This window comes from Psittacula echo (genome assembly GCF_963264785.1).
Source record: "Psittacula echo genome assembly, chromosome: Z".
Classification (NCBI taxonomy): Eukaryota; Metazoa; Chordata; class Aves; order Psittaciformes; family Psittacidae; genus Psittacula; species Psittacula echo.
The window spans coordinates 74,082,158-74,102,665 of NC_137742.1; the positions used below are offsets into that span (position 1 = coordinate 74,082,158).

The 20,508-nt window shown below is 43.0% G+C and overlaps 1 protein-coding gene across 1 annotated transcript in view; it reads left to right on the forward strand.

Annotated features, from left to right (window-relative positions):
• The first annotated feature begins 13,258 nt into the window (after positions 1-13,258).
• Positions 13,259-20,508, forward strand: part of SHB (SH2 domain containing adaptor protein B) — a 61,576-nt gene continuing 54,326 nt past the window's right edge. Inside the window, exon 1 of the mRNA XM_080637594.1 lies at positions 13,259-14,064. Within this exon, the coding sequence (XP_080493720.1) occupies positions 13,483-14,064 (582 nt within the window). The 5' untranslated portion in view covers positions 13,259-13,482. The remainder of the gene's footprint in view (positions 14,065-20,508) is intronic.

Consider the following 20,508-nt stretch of genomic DNA (forward strand, 5'->3'; position numbering starts at 1 on the left):
GCTGTTAGTAACCACTGTCCATTCAGAGTATTATCCCAAGGAATCCACAGTACAGTGTTTACAAAATAAATAGCCTTATCAGCCTATCTGTGTATCTTACCTCTTCAGATATCCTCACCTAGGAGAAACAGCTGCTACCACGGAAGAGTCACTGCTATGTATATTATGTTGTCACAAAACCTACCTTTCAGCAATACTTCCTAGATCTACATTGCTTTTTGATCAGAGCATAGTTAAATTAGAGTTACCTTGCCTCTTCCTGTGTCTCTTCCAGAAGTTTCAAGACCACTGCATTTATCTTAGGGAAAACATCTTAAAGGCAGTAAATTTTCTACCAATTAGATGAAAATAGATCTGAGATAATAGTATCATAAGTGCCTCAATAAGAGAAAAAATTCCACCGTGAACTATACAACAAAGAATCCTTGCATAGGAACACTTAGAATTGTGCATGTAGAGACACGTACAGGAGGGAGCATTTAAGGATACCAATGCAAGAAAAGTTTCTATCAAGAATTTGCAATGAGTTAAGATATGCAAAGACAACCACATCTCATTTAGCTCCACTACTGACAAAACTATGTGTTTTAATTGTTCTACTATGTATTTTCTTAGAATCCAGCAGATTCTTTATTCTTTGTGGCCTAGAACAAGGATTTGGCAGGATGACAATTGCAGTCCCATTCTCAGTAGCCATGTAGAAATAAACAGCAGTGGCACATGAGGTCTTAGATGGATGACAGTGCTACATTATAGATAAAAAAAAAAACCAAACAAACAAAAACCCACAAGTTCAAGATGTATTTTAAGAAGGAGAGGCTTGACAGGGTTAGAACATTAGAATGTTTTACTGTAGCATAGACCCTTTGCCTGTAAATGCTCTTCCTGCCTTGCTATTTTTGTTTAATTCATAAAAATAAATAAACTACTGTAAAACTTCCACGTCCTGAAATTAAATCGATGTATTTTCTCTTTTCCTTGCAACATTTCTAATATGTTTGTATCTCACTTCTAGACTCACATCTATTTTTTTGTGGTTTGTGGTTTGTTTCTTGTTTTGTGTTTTGTTTTGTTTTACGGCATGTACTAATTAGAAATTATCATGTCCTATTAGTATATCATCCAGGTAGCAGAGAAGAAACTTGTCAGCTTTTGTGGTCAGTATTCTATAGAGAATGATTAAAAAGTTGCTTTTTCCTCAGGTAAAATTAGAATACCATTAAGTATGATAATTTGTGCAGATCTAACAGCTTGCCACTTAACAAAACGGCAATGTCCTTTTTCTGCTCAGCTCTTCCTTTTGGCCTATACTTGCTTCATACTTTCACTACTAACTTTGTACCAACTCTGATACTAGTTATATTCCTCTGCAGGCTGATTCAACTCTTCTACTGCCTAATCTGGCAGAAAACTAATTTAGCAAAACAGAGGATAATTTTAATTATGGGTTTTATCAGAATCTGCAAAGGATAGCATCAGTAAAAGGAGGGCTCATCGGCATGCAGCTAAGCAACATCAGCTCAGAGTGAGTCAAGAGAAGGAAGAATCTTCTCTTCTCAGTGGCGAGATGTCTATGGCAATCTCCCCATTACGGTTCAGTTCTTCAGCTTTCTACGTATATGCATTTAGCTCTCTCTTTCCAGTGTTTCTATTCTTAGCTAAGCTCAGGAAGCAGTCAGTTCTCTTATCTAACACTAATTGAAACTGCATAGAACGTAGAATAGTCTGGGTACTGCCACAGAACACATGCATGTTATTGCACATACTTCTCTGAAATATTCGGTGTTGACAATACCAAATTTGATTTCACTTGCACAAGGCTTTCATGAGTGCAAAACCCTTGCAATCATCTGAATAGGATTATAAAAGAAAATTGTAAGCAAACAGTGGGAATAAACTGTTTAGCAAAATAATATATTTTAGTGATGTTCTCTCTCAGTCTTAAATTATGTAGAAGGCTGTAGAGCTTTTACTTGCAATGAAAATGTAGCCTCCAGTGTTATGCTAACAGGCAAAGTATGCCACAAAATGACCACATGCTAGCTGTAGAATATAAAAAAAATTTTCACAGTTTATTAAACAAGCACACTAACATGAATAAGCACACTAAAGCAAACAAGCACACTAATGTGAATCGGCTGTATATCTCTCTCTATATATATAAAATATATGTAAAGTACAGAGGAAAATTAGCAATGCATCAAATCATTACTGCATAGAGAGAATAGAGATTAAAAACATCACTAATTACCACCAAATCACCAACCAGTCCCACACTTCAGCTGGGAAGCCCCATTGCAGCCAATGCCAGCAGTCCCAGGTAATTGGGAAAACTCCTGCTTGGTGCATCCACCCTCTATGAGTCTTCATATTCAGGCACAAGAGGGTCCTGCTTTTATATCCTTAGAAAAACAGCCGGCTTTATGCCAGATCTCTAACTGTTTACTTGTGGGGCCGTGCAGCTTCTCACCATCTCACTGTTGGCCATGCCAAGAGTGTTGGCCAGGAGCCCTGATGCGGCCAGGTATGAAGGTCGTAGAACAGCTGCACAATAAATAGTCATGATGAACAGAAATATAAATACTTTACCAAATACACTTTGACAAAAAGCATACTTTGTTGTCTCTTAGTCATGAGAGGGAAGCAACTCTCAGCTAGGCTCCCATCCATTACATCCAGTCAGATAGCATATGCAGGAGGGTAGAGATCATAGCATATGGTAATCAAGATGTACAGCAGTGACATCTTTTAAACCATGGTCTAACTTGCAACATCTCAAGGAAACAAGGAAGTATGAAGTCTTGCCAATGTCTTTGAGCTCTGATTTAAGTATATATTCAGCATCTAGATTCTTTCCACTTGCCTGTGGTAAATTTTCTGATGTTTCATTGATTTCACTGAAAGTCTTTCCATGTTGTCAGTGTTCCTTTAAAAATAAATCTTTGAGAAAGGCAGGTAACAAATAGCCTGATAACACTATGTTGAAGAGACATATAATTGTTCTTTATCAAACACTATAATTATTCTGCTATGTTTTTAATTAAAATAACATTAAAATAATTTCAGATATTAACAAAATCTCATATTATCTATTTTAAGCAATAACTAATGCTTTTAGATATCCATTCTAAGCAATAGATTGGACTTCATAGGACTTGTGTGCTACTGCTTGATGCTAGTTATGTTTGTATTATGAGAAACCAGTTATATAATTGTTACTGGTATTAAAATTATAGTTCACATCCTGTCCATTGGAAAGTCTCTGTACAGGCATTTGTTCCACAACCACATTTAAGAAACACATATTTCATGTGATTATTATTAGACTAGCAATATATTACAAGATTTCCACAGAGAAAGTCAATGCAATCAGAGAATAGTACAGTAAATAATCATTGATAAAATGTTCATACACACAGGTTTGTGAACTTTGCAGCTGGTGGCAATTGGAAAAGATAGGTCTGGGTGGTGAACAAAAATATTGATTTAAAAATTAGCATGCCACTTGGTTAGGATAACTTCTTGGATGGTATAGATGTGAAGAGTCAGACAATCCGAACAGCTAAAAAGTGGTATGGCTTACCAGACAGATACCACTGTCAGATAGCAAAAGTTGGTATGGATTAGAAATACATTCCTGCACCTCTGGCTGCAAAGGCACAGGATAATTACCAGTTATGAAAACAGCATTAATGCACAAAAAATGTTTGTGAACATGAGACATAGTACAGAATAATGAAATTTAATCTGAAGATTTTATGCTCCTATTAAATGGCTGATGCTCCTTTTTTTGTCCTGGCACCTTTCACTTTAGTAGTTTCTTCAAGATTGAGTAATATAGTGAAACAAGATATTGTCACAAGACTCGAAGATAAAGAAATAAGGTATAACCTATTTGAGAATTAAAAAACATTAAAGATCAGTCCCAAGGGCTCAGAGTTAACCAGTTCTGCCTATTTTTACTCCTTTATGCAATATTTTAAATGTACCAGTATTCAAAAACTTTTTAGATAACACCCACTTTTCATAGAATCATAGAATCATAAAATAGTTAGGGTTGAGAGGGACCTTAAGATCATCTAGTTCCAACCCCCCTGCCATGAACAGGGACACCCCACACTAAACCATGCTACCCAAGGCTCTGTCCAACCTGGCCTTGAACACCGCCAGGGATGGAGCATTCACAGCTTCCCTGGGCAACCCATTCCAGTGCCTCACCACCCTCACAGTAAAGAACTTTCTCCTTATATCCAATCTAAACTTCCCCCCTTTAAGTTTTAACCCATTACCCCTTGTCCTATCATTACAGTCCCTAATGAAGAGTCCCTCCCCAACATCCTTGTAGGCCCTCTTCAGATACTGGGAGGCTGCTATGAGGTCTCAATGCAGCCTTCTCTTCTCCAGGCTGAACAGCCCCAACTTTCTCAGCCTGTCTCCATATGGGAGGTGCTCCAGCCCCCTGATCATCCTCATGGCCCTCCTCTGGACTTGTTCCAACAGTTCCATGTCCTTTTTATGTTGAGGACACCAGAACTGCACACAATACTCCAAGTGAGGTCTCACGAGAGCAGAGTAGAGGGGCAGGATCACCACCTTCGACCTGCTGGTCACGCTCCTTTTGATGCAGCCCAGGATACAGTTGGCTTTCTGGGCTGCAAGTGCACACTAAAGCTGGCTTATGTCAAGTTTCTCCTCGATTAACACCCCCAAGTCCTTCTCCACAGGGCTGCTCTGAATCTCTTCTCTGCCCAACCTGTAGCTGTGCCTGGGATTGCTCCGACCCAGGTGTAGCACCTTGCACTTGGCATGGTTAAACTTCATAAGGCTGGCATCAGCCTACCTCACAAGCATGGCTAGGTCCCTCTGGATGGCATCCCTTCCCTCCAGTGTACCAGCCGAACCACACAGCTTGGTGTCATCGGCAAACTTGCTGAGGGTGCACTCAATCCCACTGTCCATGTCACCAACAAAGATGTTGAACAGGATCAGCCCCAACACCAGTCCTTGAGGGACACCACTCGTTACTGGTCTCCAGCTGGACACTGAGCCGTTGACCACAACTCTTTGTGTGCGGCCAACCAGCCACTTCTTTATCCACCAAGTGGTCCATCTATCAAATTGATGTCTCTCCAATTCAGAGACAAGGATGTCATGTGGGACTATATATCATATTAATCAGACATACAGCTGATATGAATGGATACACTGACACAGCTCTATTGGACTTGAGCACTTTTACAATGAGTTACAAAAACAAAGGATTTAATTCCATAGTTTCTAGACTGAAGACTGGTTTCCCCATAGACTGATATAGAGAAATCAAATATTGTTATCTTTCCTAGAAATTAAACTATGGGAACACACATACCTGCACATTATTTTCAATAATATGTTCAGTTCTCACACTGGTGATTTCTATCCAAGTGTACAATCATCACCATTATGATCCAATAAAATCTCTCCAACACGTATGACAGTTGTCAGCTAGTTAAAGGAGAAACAGAGCTCTTCATTCCAAAGTGATTTTAATTGTCACGATCTGGTGAACTGGGATACCTCACTGCAACACTACATTTTCAACTCAGTTTCCAGAAAGAAAAGGAAAAGAAAAAAGGAAAACAAAATCATTTTCTGGAATAGCCAACTGCAAGTATGCATATGCAGTTACTAGCCTGCTGTTTGCAACATCCTCGCTAGCTTCCCACAGTACCCCAAACATGTCTGGCACTTACCAGACCCCATCATAATGAAACTGCCATTCTTTCTATCCTACTCTCTATAGCCACACTAACCTCATTAGTGTAAACAGAATAGGCAGAGAACATAAGGGATAGTTCAGAAACTGTCAACCAAGGTCTTGAGAATGGGGAATGCAAACAGAAGTATATGGCTTTGAAATTTCCACATTAACCTCTGAGTCTTCTTCGGTGACACATCAGTAACAGCAGTGACCAAATAGCATGACATCAAGGGTGTTATAGTCGCTTCAACAGTCTTAGGAAGTGTATATCTATTGAAAATAAAATATAAGTTTATGAATAATGTCTAAGAGTCTTATGCTTCTATTTCTGAGGAATTCACATGACTTCGGTTGTGAGCCTGCTTGTACTCACAGTTACAAGATATTTAGCTCTCACCAGTGCTACCTTGGCTGGGCATTGAAGAATGGCACTGTCTTGAAGGAAAAGAACAGAGTATATTCTAAAAAAAGGCTGATAAAACTGCTTTAGCTGAAACCTTCAAAATACTTTTCATGTCTAGGGGTGAATCTTACACAACACTTAGTGCATACCGCCAGATGCACACTAAGTAATGTTTGCAGGATTATCTGGCTGAAATGCAGAATACGTTTTTAGAAACAGTGTGCTTGAGGTGAAACAACATTAGGAATCACCATGTAACAATTCCAGAGGTAGCTGACTGCAAATTCAACAGCTGCTGGGGATCAAAAGGAAAAGTAGCACAAAGGACTTCCAGCCACTCCAGCTAGTAAGTTGGGTTTCATCTGGGTGCAACTGAAATGCTTCTATGCCAATGCATATAGCTTGGGGAACAAGCAAGAGGAGTAGAGACGTGCCACACCTGAAGGGCTTTGATCTCATTGGCATCATGGAGACATGGTGGGACGCAGCCTATGACTAGAGTGTTAGAATGGAAAGATACAGGCTCTTCAGGAAAGACAGGCTGGGGAGATAAAGAGGGGATGTCATCCTTTGTGTCACTGGAGTGCACAGAGCTCTGCCTAGGGATGGATGAGGAGCCAACTGAGAGCTTATGGGTCAGGATTAAAGGGAGGGCAGGGACAGGAGACATTACAGTGGGATCTGCTACATGCCATCTGACCAGAAAGACCAAGCCGATAAGACCCTCTATAGCGAGGTAGGTGAGGCCTCACATTCACAAACCCTAGTCCTCATGTGTGGCTGCAGCCACACCAATACCTGTTGGAGGTACAACACAGCAGGGCACAAGAAATCCAGGAGGTTCCTGGAATGCATTGATGATAACTTCTTTCTCCAAGCAATATAGGAACCAATGAGGAGACGGGCTATGCTGGACCTTGTTCTCAGCAACAGAGAGGGGCTGGTGGGGAATGAGCATGTTCACTGAACAAACATGTTCACGTAACTGCAAAGTTTGGTGCCACTCACCAACATTTGTCAGCATTCCCTTGGTAAGCAATCGTTGCTTTTCTTGTCTGCTTTTGAAGAAACAAATGCACACGCAGCAAGTACTCAAAGGAGTCCACAGAAGAAAGTCCCTGAGTATGCTGGAGTATCTGGATGGGCACTGCACATACAAAGATGTCTGCTGCATGGGAGAGTGGTCACTACAGCTGCAGGGAAATTCTGCCAACAGGAACTAAGGCTCGGTCATCCTGATGTTAACTAATACAATGGAAATACTGCTTCAGAATTTGGTTCACCTGCTTTCCATGACCTGGTGGGTGTGGGTGATATGGAGTGGAAACAAAGAGTTGCATCTCCAGAGGTTGGCAGAAAACTGGGTCCCACAATTCGTCACAATGCTGTCCTGCAGGCAATGGCAGTGAGACTATATGCTGCAGCAACAAACATGAGGTCTGAGAAGCTGTAGTCAGCTTCTTCAGTGGAATAAAAATAGCCACTTTGACAAACGAGTCCACCCTCATGAACGTCATTGTATACCCCTAAGATGTAGGCACATTCACAATAATACATATTGCAGTAATTTCACATAGCCACTCAGGAGCTGTTAAGTGTCCTGTGGCTTTCTCTTGAGCTGGGCACAGACACTGCAAGACCAAACATAACTGGCTGTTATGAACAGCCAATTCTCACCTCTGTGAGAAGCTAACAGCAGCAAGCCTGTGGGATCCATGCTAGGATTACTAAGGTTCATTAACTTATTACTTGGAAAACAGTTTGAACACTGAGCTGGCTAAGTATGATGGTGATTTACATTTGTGTAGATTGCCTACATGTAGCAAAAGTTCAAGGTCTTCAAAAGGGCCTAGGAAAACTACGTAGATTGAGAAGCACTGATGCAGTCGACTGCAAAGCAATACATACTGAATACTATGAAGTAGTGTGACTGATACCCCTGCTTTTGACACCTGGTGATGTGGTTAACATAACTAATGCCATTTTATGATAGCCTGTGGGTGGCAAACCTATCTGTAGTCATTACCTCAGTATGATGCAATATGCACAAATAGGAGGCATAGAAGTGCACTATGAATGCTACAGACTCTTCACAGAATCACAGAATCCCAAGGGTTGGAAGGGACCTCAAAAGATCATCTAGTCCAACCCCCCTCCAAGAGCAGGGTAACCTAGAGTACATCACACAGTAACTTGTCCAGCCGGGCCTTGAATATCTCCAATGTAGGAGACTCCACAACCCCCTGGGAAACCTGTTCCAGTGCTCTGTCACTCTCACAGTAAAGAAGTTTTTCCTGATGTTCACATGGAACCTCTTATGCTCCAGTTTACACCCATTACCCCTTGTCCTATCACTGGACATCACTGAGAAAAACCTAGCTCCATCATCCTGACACTCACCCTTTACATATTTGTAAACATTGATGAGGTCACCCTTCAGTCTGCTCTTCTCCAAGCTAAAGAGACCCAGCTCCCTCAGCTTCTCCTCATAACGGAGATGTTCCACTCCCTTAATCATCTTTGTCAGCCAAAAGGAAGTGTATTGAAAAAGAGAACATTCCTATATTTTGTGATGACAGTTCTTAACATGCTGAATGCTTGTGATCTTTTGCTTATCCCAAGCCATACTAACAGAAGGATTTTCCTTCTTTCCAGCTTTGTTGTAGATATTTCAATATGAAGAATTGATCAATACTGAAAATGTTGGACTTGTTTTCTTGTAGGATAACTCTAAAGTTAGATATGGTAGCATCATTTGGGTGTTTATTAATCCAGAAAGTTCTTTCCTGTCTATGTTACTTGCTACTTTTTCCTTTTTATTTTAATGTGAAATGCACTGCATGTACTGCAACATTTATTACACATGAAAACCAGAAGAATGAGTGGAAATAAATGTCTTGAATTCCAGTGTAGTTGCTACTTAACTTCATTATTTATTTAAATTAACATGTTTAGGACTGTGCATATTTTGTCAACACAAATTAATTACTTGTGTGCAATAATAGACATGTATCAAACGCCAGTTCTTCATTTGGTCTCAGCGGAGGTAAGCATCACTTTATTACTCACTCTCTAAGTTGGAACAAATTGCAAAGCCTCTCCTGGTACTTCTACTACAAGAGATGCAGAGCCAAGCAGAAGCAGATGTTCAAATTGGATTATAACACTTTATTTTGTAACTTCACAGAGAAGCTTTCAGAAAGTTCCCTTTCACCACTACCCCTCCAAACCTGTATTTAGTAAAGAAACATTTCAAAAACAAACCAACCAGAACTCATAACTCCATTCAAAGCTCAGAAAAGATGAAATGTGTTTCCTCTAAAAAGCCATGTGAAAATCATTTGGAGACAGACTAAGAGTTCTGCAGGTGCAGATATACCCTGCATTAACAGACTGGGGTTGGAAAGCACCCTGTGCAAATCCGAGAGTGCTGTGGTCCTTGAAGACTCAAGCTGAAACAACCTCTGAGATTGGCATACTTCACACATAATAGAAATATTAAGCTAATTTCTCTGCTATGCATGTCTTAGAGATTCTTCTATTTTCATTCATATATATTATCCAGGTTTGGCTTTTCCTGGGGTTATCCAATATCCCATCTTTCCTATCCTCATGCATTGCTGAGATTTGATGGTAGGTAAATTAAGGGAACGTCTGAAATATTAGAGAAACTTCCTTGAACTGTCATAATTCTGTCACTCCAAGCTGTCAATGCAGATGAGAAAATGTAGTTCCACGTTAAGCCACAAGGCACAGTATTGGTCTGAGTTTGAAATACTCCTGGACCCTTCTTCCCCCTCCCACGCTGAAGCCAAGTTCTTGGTGGGAAGACTGGCAGAACAGGAATTAGGGAGTTGCTAGACTTCTGGGTAATGAGATCCTTTGATTTTCAAAGAAATTGAAACTCATCTTGCCTCAAGGCAAAAACTCACCCCTGTATAAAGATCCTAGAACAAGCCATTCCTAGAAACAACAACTGTTGGGAGTCTTGCAACCCCCTGAAAGACCCGAGTACTAGCCAGACAAGAAAGAGGATACTTCTCAGGCTCAGGCTGAGAAACTGATCTGAAATAAAACCCTGAAGTTTGACAGGATGAATGGGCCAGTCAGAGGTCTGAGAACAAAACTGAGGGTGTAAAAACAGAAATGGTTTTTCTTTTGGGCAACAGAAACAGTTGCTCAAGCCAGTAAAGGGAGCATGCTGTTCTTCCCACACAAACTTATGGCAATGCCGTAGGAAGTCCTGCCAGGAAAGAATTATAATTGAACCCCATGTTCATAGTGGAAGAGCTCTGTTCTCAGGAGGTCACTAAAACATACAGACACCCTCACCATGAACAAGTTGCATATTAACGGCCAAACTCAAGGAATTCCCTTGCATTCAGGTCAGATAAAAGAAGAAGTTCTTTACTGTAAGGGTGGTGAGATACTGGAACGTATTGCTCAAAGAAGTGGTGAAGGCTCCATCCCTGGCAATATTCAAGGTCAGGTTGGGCAGGGCCTTGGATGACATGGTTTAGTGTGAGGTGTCCCTGCCTATGGCAGGGGATTGGAACTGTATGATTTTAAGGTCCTTTCCAACCCAAACCATTCTATGATTCTATGATTCAAAAGAGAGAATGAAGCTTCTTAGAGAGAATGTGCAGCCAAGCGCAAGGTTAAAATGGACCATAAAACCAGATAAAAACGTCATGTGAAAATCCAGCCCATCTTTACTTCATGAAGAAAACTGACTCCATTCTGGCCTCAGAACCCATGACAGGGGGTGGGTGTGTAAAATATGCTACAGGCAATACTGATGATTAGCTTCAGCAGTGCCAACAGCAAACTAAATAGGTTCTTGCCAAAATGCAACGGATAACTGGTGACTAGTAATGAGAAGTAGATAAAGGGTTCCTCTTCTCTTCCCTCCCCTGTTCTGAATATAAAAAGGGAAGATAACAAGACGTCCATCTCCCAAATGATGAAAAGCAGCAGTGCAAATGTGACTAGCTACTGACATCTTCACATCACTCTCCAAACACTGCAAAGATTTCCTATCCCTTCTTCAAAATGGGTTTACATCTCAGTTCTAGTGTCAGGCCATCCTTCTGTCCAGAAACCATGTTAGGACTTTTGCTGTTAAGAACAAGTCCATGGCTCCTAATGAAACTGAAATGTCCTTGTGCAGAGCTTTGACCTGTATGAAAAGAACTTCTGTGTTGCAAGTCCCCAGCTTACTCATGTCTCTGCATTCATGGGCTTGATAAAGCAAAAAGGGATCTGGATAAACCTGTCATAAGCTGGAACATTGGGAATTAAAGGGATGAAAAAGATGATTCAAAATGGAAAATAATTTTTTATTGCCTGTATGGATGCATTTGAATTTCGAATGAAGAAAGCTTTCAAAAGATGTAATTGTGAGGCCTTCTCCATCCTTTATTTGAAGCGGAATTCCACCTGTGCAGTATAGCTAGAACTCAGCTGGTTGTTCCAGACCAGCAAGCACAACAGAAGCACCACAGGCCAAGCTATGGCCTGAGTAGTTCTTTTGTCTGTTGAACTTCTTTATTGTGGCAGAGGCCATAGGTGGACCTGGAGACATCAGCCTAAGGATATTACTATCCCCACTTGCATATTCAGTGCCTGCAGCCTCCTCTGAGGCCAAACAGAATCATCACTGGGATGGGGACTAAAGATTCAGGTAAGTCTATCACCTGAACCTGGGAAAACCTGCTATGTTAGATATTTACCTTTGGGTAGATGGAGAAAGATAGACCAATACTAACTGGTCACAATGGTGGGCCAGAACATTCCAAACCCTCCCGGCAATACGGAAGCTGAGCAGCATGATTCACACAGGTATCATCTCTGCATTTGACTTACTGTACTCCTCCTTACCTAGGAATACACACAGGAAAGGCACATACTAACAAAATACACAGTACCCTGTGTGCTTTGCGTCATAGAATGATTAGGGTTGGAAAGAAACTTGAGATCATCTAGTTCCAACTCTCCTGTCATGGGCAGGGATGCCTCGCACTAGACCTTGTTACCGAAGGCTCTTTCCAACCTGACCTTGAACACTGCCAGGGATAGAGCATTCATCACTTCTTCGAGCAACCTGTTCCAGTGCCTCATCACCCTCACAGTGAAGAACTTCTTCTTTATATCTAACCTGAACTTCCCCTGTTTAAGTTTGAACCCATTATCCTTTGTCCTATTGCTACAGTCCCTGATGAAGAGCCCCTCCCCAGCATCCTTGTAGGCCCCCTTCAGATACTGGAAGGCTGCTATGAGGTCTCCACGCAGACTTCTCTTCTCCAGGCTGAACAGCCCCAACTTTCTCAGCCTGTCTTCATACGGGAGGTGCTCCAGTCCCCTGATCATCCTCGTGGCCCTCTTCTGGACTTGTTCCAACAGTTCCATGTCCTTTTTATGTTGAGGACACCAGAACTGCACACTGTACTGCAAGTAGGCTCTCACAAGAGCAAAGGAGCAGAGATCATCTCCTCCAACCTAGACAAAACTAGGGCTTGGTGCTCTTTGGTAGGGGTCATCTGGGCCCGCCTAAAGACCCCGCCCCCACCCCACTGATGAGAAAGGGGACACACCCGTAGCTGTACTAGAAAAGCCCGAGCCCGACAAGTGTAGGCAGTGCCTGACCCCACATCGTCCTAGCTGCAGTATACCGCGCCTCCGGACAACTGGCTGCAGGAGAAAGAGAGGCTTCTGGAGCTGAAGCCAGCCGGGAAAAAGAAACCCGCGCCTGCGGTCTCCTGACAGCGGCAGTCGCTCCCCTGGCCTTCACGCGGCAGGTCCCACCCGCTGCTGCCGCGTCCCTTCTGGCACGGCGGGTGGGCAGAGGCCGTACAGACACTCGCGCCCCCGACACTCGTGTTGCTGCTGCTGCGGGTCCGGTCCCTCCCAGAGCTTAGAAAAGGAGACACCGATCCTGCACAGATCCCCACCTCCGTTCCCGTTCCTTTCCCTTCCCCTTCCCGTCCCCGGCCCACCCCGCAGCCACCCGGCCCGGCCCCGGCTGTGGGCGGGCCGAGGCCTTCTTGCAGCAGCGGCGCCCGCCTCTCCGGTGCGTGCTGAGGTCAAGCCGGGCCGCTTGGCGCTGTGAGGGAATCGGGCTGCGCTCGCGAGAGCAGCGAGGAAGCGGAGGGCCTGGGCTGGGAGGGGTTCTGTCCCGCCGGGAAGCCGAGGCGAGGGCCTAAGCGGGGCGGAAGAGCGGCGTGTGTGCAAAGCGCCCCGCTGCCTTGCTTCTCCATGCGGGCGCCGGCAGTGAGCGGGGCTGGCTCGCCGAGCGCCAGAGGCAACGCACGGTGCTGAGGGGCCGCGGCCCTGGAAGACGATGGCCAAATGGCTGAATAAGTACTTCAGCTTGGGCAATAACAAGACCAAGAGTCCCCCTCAGCCTCCGCGGCCCGACTACCGAGAGAAGAGGAACGGTGCCAGCAGCATGCCCCTCCCCGACGGGCCGCCTCACCTCTACCTTCACCACCACACCTCGCCCGGCTTCCCGCGCCGCCGCCTGCGCGACGACACCAGCGACCTTCTCCGCGCCTACCGAGCACAGAAAGACCGCGACTTCGAGGACCCGTACAGCGGACCCGGCTCGTCGCTGCTGAAGCTGCGTGCCATGTGCCGCCCGGATTACTCGGTGCCGGAGGATCTGGGCGAGGCGGCCTCCAAGGCTTTCTCCTCCTCGTCATGCTGTGCCGCGCCCCCCGCCGCCGGGGCAGCCGGCTCCCCTCAACTCTTCCGCAGCCACAGCGAGCGCCGCCCGGCCACGCCACCTGACGTGAAGTACATCTCCCCGAAGCACCGGCTTATCAAGGTCGAAGGTGGCGGTGGCCGCGATGTAACAGGCAAGAAGCTCAACAAGGGCTCCAAGCAGCTGGCGACCTCAGTCACCTCTGCCACGAAAGACAAAGTAAGCGTTGTGGTCCTGTTACCGCATCCGTAGATTTGGCAGTAGGGCTGGGGCTGTGTCAGCCCCTGGGAGGGATTTTGGTAACAGGACTAGTTCCTATCTGAATGCATCTAAAGCTGCCGCTGCTCTCCACTGTGCTGCAGTGGGTGGCCTGGCTTTTTTCAATATCTCGGGGCAGGCAGGATATGTGTAAGGTTGGCACATGAAGCGGTAGTGCCCAGTCCTTTCAAACTCACCTCCAGTAAGATAGAGCAGGTGTGCCTAGCTCTGCTCTGGCCGTAGTGCAGTGCCAACTTCAGGAGTGATAGCAAGGCTCTGAGGTTGGCATGCTTCTGCAGAACAGGATGTGAGTCTTTGATGAAGTGCTTGGGGAGCCCTGAAGTCACTTGAGAATCCCTGTGCTTGTGACCCAAAGTTGTGGCCTCAGACCATTGCATGTGGTATGGAATGGTCATATATATATATATGACGACATACCACATGCAAATATATGTATATAGTCTTTATATATAAAAATAATCTGATGCCATCCTGAGTCAGACTGCCTGTTTTAAAAGAGACAACTTGTCATGTGTCCAGTATAGCTTCTTTGACTTCTAGTTCAGTGTCGAAGGTGAAGTAGTTTGAAGTCCTGCGTACAACAGCATCACAACTTCCCTGATAACTGTGTTTCCAACCGGCAGATACCTTAAGCAAACATTATAGCTACTAGCTCAGTTGCAAATGTTCTCCTATCTTTTAATCTTTGTTCCCTTCAAATACTAGCAAAATACTGTAGACACAGCACTGGAAAGTGCTGAGCTCAGGAGCTTGGTATACAACTGGGAAGCTTAGCAGAGGGAATCAGTGTTAATTATTTTGTAAGCACAGCACATATTCCACCCAGCCTTGTTCGTTCTGGTAGTTTAGTTCTAGTTTTTCCATATATTGGAAATTAATATTTCTTCATTTTGTGAATTGTCATTTACAACTTCAGAGTAATAAGTTGCATCACAGGAATTCCGAGAACGTGCTCAATGTTATCAGTGTAAGTGATCTGTACATACAGGTTTGAATATGTAACGTGATCGCATTGACTAGTGACACATTTCTGTGAAATCTTGATAAATTACATCCTGTCCAGGTGAAATTCCAAATAAATCAGCTTGCAATGGTGATGATACAAGACCTAAAGTCTAAAATTTATTACATAGTATGTCATTTTAGGTGTACTTCCTGACAACAGTTGCAAAAGCAGCAACTTCTTTTGTTGGAGTAATAGATTAGAGTCTCACTGTATTGCAGTGTATTCAGTCTTCTTTCAGCTGCCTGTGTTGATACCATGTATCTGCTTTTGGCAAATACTTTCAGCAAGTTCAGGGAAAATAACTGCTTGGAGCAAAATGCTTCCAAGTGCAACTGCTAGTCTTTTTTTTTTTTTTTTTTTTTTTTAATTTATTATCTTTCCATTTTAGACACCACTTGTCCTTTTTTTGACGGGGATAATTTTTTTTCTTAGTAACCTGGTGCAGTGCTGTGGTTTGGTTTGAGTCTGAGAACAATGCTGATAACACACCTATCGTTTAGTTGATGCTTGATATCATTTAGCCTGGTCAAGGGCTGTTCAGTCTCTCATGCTCTGCCAGGGAGGAGGGACCCAAGAAGTCAGGAGGGAGCAGAGTCAGGACACCTGACCTGAGCTAGCCAAAGGGGTATTCCATACCACAGCACGTCATGGCCAGTATATAAACTGGGGGGAATTACCCAGAAGGGGAGATTGCTGCTTGGGTTAGGCTGGGTATTGGTCAGCGGCTGGTGAGCAATAGTATTGTGTGTGATGTGGGTTTTGTGTGCTTTTATTTCTTCTCTTGTTGTTTCCTACTATTACTATTATCATTATTGTTGGTATTCTTTCTATTATCACTATATTTTACTTAATTTTAGTTATTAAACTGTTCTCCTCAACCTGCGTGTTTATACTCTTCTGATTCTCCTGCTCATCTTACCTGAGGAGGAGGAGTGAGCAGGCAGCTGTGTGGTGCTTAGTTGCTGGCTGGGCTTAAACTGTGATGCTGCTGAAGCAATTTTTGAAGCAGGAACTACATCTGTTGCTAGGTAACGTGCAACCTACTGTGTGGTCATAAATCTGTGTTGCTGCTCCCAAGCCCTTGTTGCGGGTTTTTTCCTACAAGAAGGAACAGAAAACTCATTTCACAGTCACATTCTTCCTGTCTTTGGGAGAAAGAACTATATGTGAACTACATGCAAAAAGCAAAATGTGCCTGCTGCCATCCACAACAGAATTTGGTTGTGATGCTCTACATAGCTTACCTTTTTTTCAGTTGTGTTTTTTCCTCCCAGTGGTGGAAATGAAGTACCTTATATTTCACAGCCCTGGAATGTAAAGCCTGACGGGTGAATCTGGTAAGCTATGGTCATAGTGGGCAGGCAGAGAATTGCTTGTCTCCTACACCTGTCATTCAATGAGGAAAAAAAGGAGGACATTAGTTAACAGATTTAGTTAACTAATTAGTTAACTAGTTCAGGGGCAAAGCATGTGGAAATAAACTTCTGTAAGAAAGCGATAGCAAAGGGGACAGTAAATATGTTATCAAAAAAGCTAAAAGTTTAACATTCGGAAGAGTTAAGAAATGTTAAAAACATGGAGGGGGGAAAATCCCTGAGTAGCATAGCTTAAGCTATGTACCTTAGGAATGAAAAAAGATCTAAAGGCCTGTCACCATAGAAGTATGTTAGTGTTTGATGATCCACTAATGTCTGTTAAATGCTTGTGTCCATTTAGCACCTCTGTTTTTTTCTTCTTTGCATACAAGGATAAAGTGCTGTTTTCTGAATGTTCAATGAGAAGTGAGAAGTATGGTTTTCAGCAAATTCAGTGAGCAACTTTATAATTTTTGTGCCTAGTCAGCAGTAAAGTGTTGTCTGCAGAGCTCAGTTGTGTGTTAAACTGGAAAGAGTTACTAGAATGGGAAGAGATTTAAGAAGGTGCTTGTTTGGCATGGTTACTTCTAAAGGACAAATGACAAAGTATGCATAATGACAGACAGGTAAGTCAAAGTTCCCAAGAAAAAAAATGATAGACTAGCTGATTCAGGGAGTAAAGGAGATGGACATTAAAAGCAATGGCAGGCATGATTGTATTTTGCAAGATTCCAAGTACAGCTTGTAAAAGTAACCACAGACATGTAATGTATCTGGGCTTCAGGAAGGTTTGATGTATAGAGGTAGAAGCACTGACTAAAGTTCAAGCAGACAAATCCAAATCGCCATGCATCATTAACAGTGAGGTGACTAACCTGTACAACAGATGTCCAAGGGAGAGTCACCATCGTCAGGTGTCTTTGAACTCAGATTAGTGGGTGAATTTTTTTATTTAGGTAGTACTGTCAGGCAGGCTTTAGGGCTTTGACAGCGATGCTTATCTTCAAACAAGGGAGAGCAGGCTATGTTCGAATTCATGGCAGAAGCAGCTCACTTCCTCCAGTATGGGGAATAAGAAGCTACTGATGTCTGCCTTTAGTGCTGGCCTGGGAGATGTTAACTGCTTAGCTCTCTTGTGAAAAATGAATGAGTGTAGGCAAGCTAGAACAACTTTAGGAAATTACTGGCTTCCATCTATAGTGCTGGCCTGGGAGATGTTAACTTCTTAGCTCTCTTGTGGCAAGCAAATGAGCTTAGGCAAGCCAGAACAATATGTGGTGGCTATGTGCTGGAGCAACCTGGCAGCTGCTGTGTTTGTGTAAGAATAAATTCAAGACTTGGCTTAACATCAACTCAATAGACAAAACACTTGGTGAACCGGGGATCTGAAAGAATTACTTGAAGTCTTTCTCAGCAACTCTCCTTTATCTGGTGTTGTATGGTGTGTGTAAATTCAGGATAGTAGTAGTAGTTGAATGGAAAGTGTTACTGTGAAAGGATACTTTGTGTATTTTCTCATCTGTTACACTTTTTTGAACCAAAACATTTCTCTGCCTGTGTTTGCTGCTAAAGAACCTGGAACACTATTCAAAGGGCAACTGAACTCCATTGGAAGAAGTTCTTAGGATTTAAAATCGTAGTATACTTGTCCTTTAAAAGATAATTGTTTCATAATGAGCAGCGTTTTGCATTCCTACTGTGTAGTGGAGGCAGATCTGTGCAGCAGTTCTGGATATTGAATGCAGAAGGCACTGTTGCAACACCAGTATACACAGGACGTATCTGATGCTGTAGAGAATAGCTCAGTTCTTCACAGGCAGAACTAATCCAGTGCAAAAGCATGTCTTTGATGAGTGGCACCAGCAATCAGGCAGGAAACTGCTCAGGGCAGCACAGTTGCTGACTTGGTATACAAAGGTCTGAAAACAAAGTCTGTGTTTGAATTCTATACTTGTATAAGAAAAAAAAAAAAAAAAACAAACACCCAACCCTTTGTTTCCATAGGATCCGCCATGGAAGTGTGTGATGCAGAAATCTGGCCAAGCATGAGGGCTAAAGCTGTTTGCCTGGAAAGCTTTCCCCCTTTATGTAAGAAACAAGCATCTTTCTGACATTGCAATGGCCTGTGGAAATGCTGTTTGCACTTTTAAGGTTTTCCGTAAAAATACTTAGGCTCCATGGAACATTATTTATATCTGTATATAATTAAAACATTTTAGTAAAAATTGAGAAGATGTTTGTCTTACTTCTGTACACAGAAGGTCTAAGTTTCATTTGACCTTGCAAGTGAGAACAGTCAGGTGTATTTAACAAAATCTAGCAGCTGGTATTTTAAGGTGCACTGAGAAAATGCTTTAAAGATATCTAAGCAGTGTTGAGGTTATTTTTGAAAGTATATAATTTCTAGAAATCCTAAACTACAAATGTATCTCTGTGTCTTTTCCCCATGTTTAATCCATTACAACAGGGTGTAAAGCTGCCACTCATTACAATTGGTTCTACTCTGAAACACACTTCCCCACTGCATGTGACTCCCATTGGTAGATGGCTCTGCTTTGAGTCAAAGGTTTCCAGAAAAAGATGCCACTAGTCTTCTGAGCCTGCATAAATGGCTTGGAGAAGGCCACACATAAAGGCAAGCTGCATTGTTTTCATCTCATGTTCTATAGTGCAGGTATAATACAGCTAGAAATGCATTTTTCCACATATATCACTCTCATTATTAAGGGAAAGAAGGGAAGATACTCAGTTATTACCTGAGTCTGTGGAGTCTTAGTAACTTTAGGGCTGTTTGAAGTAATGTGGTAGGCTCTTCAGTTACAAGCATGTCAGGCATCTGCAGTTACTGCTCAGCTTGGAAACAGCCTCAGCTCTGGGAACCATTCAGATTTCTGGACTTCTGGACACAGAGAGATGCAAGCAGAGAAAGACTATCAGGAAGGAGTATGAAGCAGTTAGACACATGGAGATTGAGGGAGGGAGTAGTAGTCTTAAGGGAGAATGTATTGTGTATACTGTTGCAGTAAATGGGTCCAAACCATTGTAAGAAAGTACCTCAGTTACTGAATTCAAGCGAGAAGACTGACTTGCCCCTTCTGAATTATGATGTGTTTATTGAACTATTTAGTGGGAGACTGTAACTGAACATGTTCAACAGTATTTATTCTGAAAATAAGGGGCTACTACTGCATTACAAATGCTCAGAAGGGAACTAGGCATAGTGGTAGACATTTGTCCTATTTTCACCACTTTTCATGCAACCTGTGTATCTGGCATCTGTGAACCATGTTCACGTGTTCCCTAGTCAGCAAGATCATATGCTTGCATCACTTTTTCATGTGTACACTCTCTTGCTTCAGAGGAGAGCATGCAAGGTGAACATGTTTCTGTGCTGGGCTATCTTCCTGAATCCAAGAAATCCACATAGCTGCTAGGCTCTGAGCTGGTGCCTAAGCATGTGCTTAGTTTCTGGGCTCACTGCATAAAATCGTAGAATTGTTATGCTTGGAAAGGACCATAAGATCATCCAGTTCCACCTCCCCTGCCATGGGCAGGAATGCCTCACACTAGATCAGTTTGCTTCAAGCCCTATCCAGTCTGTCCTTGGACACTGTCAGGGATGGACTATTTACCATTTCTTTGGGAAATCTGTTCCAGTGCCTCACCACCCTCACAGTAAAGAACTTCTTCCTTATATCTAACCTGAATTTCCCCTGTTTAAGTTTGAGCCCATTACTACTTGACCTATCACTACAGTCCCTGATAAAGAGTTCCTCTCTGGCCTGGGGAGAGCTATTTGGAGCTGCTCCTCCTTGGAACAGCAGGCCTGCAGTAGGAGATTCCCCTGTTGAGTCAGCATGCTGTCCCAGGAAACTCCTTGAGGTTGGGAGCCCTCTCTTTCTTAGATGAGGCGTTCTGGATCACTGGCCATAAAATTTAAGAATCAGCAGTGAAGTGACAAGACTGTGTGACATCCAGAATCAGTAGTTCATGTTGGTGAAGCTTTAATTGAGTTTGAACAAT